The 4,936-nt window shown below is 62.3% G+C and overlaps 1 protein-coding gene across 1 annotated transcript; it reads left to right on the plus strand.

Moving 5' to 3' along the window:
- Nucleotides 1-2: 2 nt before the first annotated feature.
- RXFP3 (relaxin/insulin like family peptide receptor 3) lies at nt 3-779 on the plus strand (the record flags this gene model as incomplete). The annotated part of the gene is made up of 1 exon (XM_006090161.1): nt 3-779. A coding segment is annotated over one exon (777 nt), but the record flags the coding sequence as incomplete, so codon positions are not given.
- Nucleotides 780-4,936: the final 4,157 nt, after the last annotated feature.

Raw genomic sequence — 4,936 nt, forward strand, 5'->3', positions numbered from 1 at the left:
GCTTCTCGGCCCAGGCGCTGTGCGCGCTGATCTGGGCCGCGGCCGTGCTGGCCTCGCTGCCCAACGCCCTGTTCGCCACCACCGTCCGGGTGCTGGGCGAGGAGTTGTGCCTGGTGCGCTTCCCCGACCGGGCGCCGGGCGGCGGCCGGCAGTTCTGGCTGGGCCTCTACCACCTGCAGAAGGTGCTGCTGGGCTTCCTGCTGCCGCTGGGCGTCACCAGCCTGTGCTACCTGCTGCTGGTGCGCTTCCTCTCCGGCCGCCGCGTGGCGGGGACCCCGGGAGGGGCCCCGGCGGCCGGGGGCGGCCTGGCAGCCGCCAGCGCCCGGAGACGGTCCAAGGTCACCAGGTCGGTGAGCCTCCTGGTCCTCGCCTTCTTCCTGTGCTGGCTGCCCAACCAGGCGCTCACGGCCTGGGGCGTCCTCATCAAGCTGGACGCCGTGCCCTTCAGCCGGGGCTACTTCCTGTGCCAGGTGTACGCCTTCCCGGTGAGCGTGTGCCTGGCGCACGCCAACAGCTGCCTCAACCCCGTGCTCTACTGCCTGGCGCGCCGCGAGTTCCGCCAGGCGCTCAAGGCCTGGCTGTGGCGCCTGGCGTCCCCGTCGCTCACCAGCATGCGCCCCTTCACCGCCACCTCCAAGCCGGAGCCCGAGGACCAGGCGCTGCCCACCCTGGCGCCCCTCCGTCCCGTCGCGGAGCCCGACCTGCCCTACTACCCGCCGGGGGTGGTGGTCTACAGCGGCGGGCGCTACGACCCGCTGCCCAGCAGCTCTGCCTGCTGAGCCGGGCGGAGGAGCGAGGAGAGAGGGCTGGGGGTGCCTGCTGGGCGCGGGGGTGCTGGGGCTGGCTCAGAGCCGGGAGGAGAGGAATCTGGCGGAGGGGCCGAGGTCAGCCTCACCCAGGGCCAGGCCACCGCCCTCCGGCCCTCCCACGAGCACCTCTCCTCGCCTCCCCTGCCAGCGCTGGGCAGTGGGGGGGCTCCCGGCAGGAACAAGGCATAGGGACTGTGGAGAGCTCGGGGCGCGAGGACATGGGGCTCAACCAAATGGAGCAGACAATCCAGCGCATTTGTTCCAGCGACTTTTCTGGAGCCCTCGAAAGGGTCCTCTAGGCGCACGCAGCCAGGGGCGCCCACCCCAAAACCTTTCCTCTGGCCTCGGCCAGGAGACTGCCCCGGGGCCAAGGTCTGATCTGCGTGGCTCTGCGGGCACCAAGAAACTTTTGAGTTGGGAGAAAGGAGTGACAGTCTCCGCCCCCAGGAGAAAAGCACCCTGAGAGGGGCACCCCCAGGGGCTGAGGTGTCCTTTACCATCCCCATCTCCACTCTGCGGGACCTCTGCCCTCCAATGGCTTGGGGGCAAAACGTTTGTATCCAGAGCAGAGCCATTGGCTGGGGACTGGATCACGGAGGCGGGGAGTGGAGGCCGGGTGACTAGAGGGGCTGGATAGAGGCCTCCTCAGGCTCCTGCCTCTAAGGAAAAGGGGCCTCTCCGCTCACTTCACAGCAGGAGGTGAGTGCACTGCCAGTAGGAAGCCAGGGCTCCGGGTTCTCCCCAGAGCCCCTTGGGTGCCTGGAGACACTGTGCCCCCCAATCTCTGACCTGCAGATGGGGAGCTGTGCCCAGGAGCAACTTGAAGCGGTCTGAGTAGACATGTTACTGTGTGTGTGTGTGTGTGTGAGAGAGAGAGAGAGAGAGAGAGAGAGAGAGAGAGAGAGAATGCTCTAGCTCCCTTCCTCATCGCAGCAGCCCATTCAGTGTCCATCTGAAAAGAGCTTCATGTGTAATAAAGCGCATGCCCTGTGGTTGGCCAGAGGTGACTAAGTTTGACTTCTTGGGGGTCCAGGTAAGATGGCCCGTGGCTATGGCACACCCTCCCAGCTGGCCAATCATTCATTTCAAAGTCTTCAGGCAAACACCAGAACAGCCCTCGGAGAACAGGTGAGGAGCTACACACTGAATTCAGGAAATGATGCCATTTGCACTCCTTGCAGAGGCCCAGGTAGGGTAGGCACAATAAGAAAGGCGGCTTGTTGCTGTTGCTTTTGTCATGCCCAGCGCTGGGTCACGTGGGCTCCTCTGGGCATTCACCCCAGGCTCCTCTCAGTCAGCCTGGCCTTGCTTCTCTAAGTGGGGTGATGTGGTGGGGAGCGGGAGGAAGGAAGGCTGGGGAAGACCGAGTAGCTTGCCATGTGACTCGCCCAGAAGAATGACTTCACTTGCGAGTGAGTGTACCAGCAGCACGCAGGGGCTGGTTGGCGGCGGGCTGTGAGAGGCAGCCTGTGGAGAGGAGAGCCAGGCTCAGAGGCTAAGGCGAACAACAGCACGCTGCGGGGGAGCGGGGGGAGACAGCCCCCCTCGGTGTGGAAATACCCGGGGACCTGGAGAAAATGGAATAAACTGCCGGAGCCTGGAGTGCCTGATGCTGGCTTCCTGCCGTGGGTCCTGCTGGTCGCAAGTGTGAGCGGCGGGAAGGGGGTGCCCCCTTTGGTGTAAGCCCCCACCCCACCCCCACACACGGCCTAGAAGGGCCAGGTCACAGGGCTGTCCCAGATGCCCACACCCAGCACTGCCCGCCACAGGTGTGCTAACCCAGTAGCAGCAGAGAGCGGCTCTTAAAACGAAAAGGAGGCAATTAGAAAAGGAGGCAATCAAGACAATTGCAGCCGCCACCTGGAAGCCGAGCAGCAGCGAGAGGAGAAGGAGGGTGAGCTAGGGGCTGCGGTTTGAGACCACAGGGAACCTGGGAGGGAGGGGGAGGCTGCCGCACAAGGACAAGGGGTCCGCTCTCTGGCTACGCTCTGAGGTCGTGCTGCCCTTAGACCTGGGGTTTGATTACTAGAGGACTCTGCTCTCCCCTCCCCTCCCCCAGCACCCTCCCCCGTGGCAAGGAATCCACAGGGCCGCCTGGCCACACCTGCATTCTAGACTATGCTCCAGTGCCTGGACCTCAGAATCCCCATGGGAACGGCCTGAGACGATCTACAAGGCCATGGTGCGTCCTTTCCTAGTCCATCCCCCAGAGGGTGACCACGGCACTGAGTCTCTGCACCCTGGGGTGTGAGGGGTGCCTGAGGGTGGCTGTTTGCAGGTGTGGTGGAGGGCGGGGGTGGGAAGGCTATGGATGTGCCGATGCCAAAGTGCACACCAGGGCTCTCGGGGTGCTGGACAGAGCTAGGGGTTCGAGGAGAAGGGGTGGGCTGTGGACTCAGGGCCTCCATTCGTAGGCCTTGCTCTGGGCCCTGCAGGGGTGTGAAAGAGAACCCCAAGCCTTCCACAGACCAACCAGAGCCCACATCCTCTCCTCAGCATCACTAGCCCAAAGGCGCCTGCCCACGCCACTGAACCCATCCATCCTCCCACACACCTGGGGACGGAAGCCATAGGGCAGATCCCAGCGTCTCTTCTCACAAGCAGCTCGTTGCCTTTCTCCACATTCCCGCCAGCACTCAGGTTTTGGTAAGTTAGAAGTTCATCTGAGTCAATGACTACCCTACTGGGCCCTAAGGTGAGGCAGGAAAAGGAACCACGGATATTTAACCTGTAAAAGCCATTGGGCCAGTCTCCATTCCGCCCTGCTCAGGCACAGCTGGAGCGTAGACAAACACTTAGGGCGAAAGGGCAGATGGAGGCATGGGGCACAGGATGGGAGCCTTCCACAGCAGTGGCAATAGCTGTCATTCATCCAGCGCAGGCCAATCGCCAGCCTCCAGGCTCTGAGAGGAAAGAGCAGAGCCCGAGTGCCTGGGTTCGAAGCCCCGCTCGGCCACCTACGAGCTGCGTAGCTGCAGGTGAGGTACCTACTGCCTGCCTGCCTCAGTTTCCTCCGCTTCGAACTGGAGGTCAGCCACACACCCACTCCCAGGCTGCCGCGTGAGCGCGGGTGGAGCGTTCAGAGGGGCCGTGAGCACGCTCCAAGTGTCACATGTCATTAATGGCCACAGCTCCCCGAGGTTGGAATTATCACCCCCAACGTGCAGATGAGCAAGAGCCTGGGGGACATTCAGCGGTTTGATGATGAGCAGCAAAGCCAGGACTCGCCAGCCCAGCCCTAAAGCCCCTGGTCCGTCCAGGACGCCCGTGGATGCTGCCGCTGGTCCGTCCAGGACGCCCGTGGATGCTGCCGCCCTGGCCTTGGGCAGCAGGGGCGGGGAGGGGAGGGGAAGGGAGGGGAGGGGCGTGGCTGGAGGAGATCCTCACTTGGAGAGGAGACCACAGGAGAGGGAGGCTGTTTGCAAAAGGCTTTCCCACGGTCTCCAGAGGAGGGAACAGGTGCAGACTAGTGAGAACTATTTCCACTGTGTCCATGACATGAGCTGCCCTGAGCAGCGAGTCCTCCGCAGGAGCTGCGCAGGCAGACTTGCCCAGGATGTTCTAAGTTTACATGAATTCACTATGAGCGAGTTTCAAAGGAACTAAATATGAGTAGGTTAATGTAAAGTCAGTCATCAGCAATATTTTGAGTACTGGTGAATTTGATTCAAAGAAAATATGAGCCCCCAATCTGTAATACTCTCAGCAATAAAAATAAATTCTGAAAACACACACACACACGCACACACACACACACACACACACACACGCACACACCCTAGAATAAATCCAGGAGTCGTGTGTGAATTCGTCTGCTTCTCAGGTTTCCTCAAGACCTGAGAGGCCCCAGGGAAAACAGCCCACCTCTCCACCCTGCCCTGAGACACAGCGAGAAAGGGGCGTGTGGGCGCCTCACCTGATGGAGAGGTAGTCCAGTCTCTCCCGGGACAAATGGTGCCTGCACTGTGGGGACCGCTGTGCAGGGAGCTGGGTGGGGGGGGGGGCACATCACTGCAGCCGCAGTCATAGCCCCGAGCTGGCAGCGGGCAGACCCCAGAGCTGTGGAGCCCAAGGAGAGACTGATGTCCTGCCGGGCACGCCCCTGCGCCTGAGGTGGGGGACAACGT

This window comes from Myotis lucifugus, unplaced genomic scaffold, assembly GCF_000147115.1.
Source record: "Myotis lucifugus unplaced genomic scaffold, Myoluc2.0 scaffold_68, whole genome shotgun sequence".
Lineage (NCBI taxonomy): Eukaryota > Metazoa > Chordata > Mammalia > Chiroptera > Vespertilionidae > Myotis > Myotis lucifugus.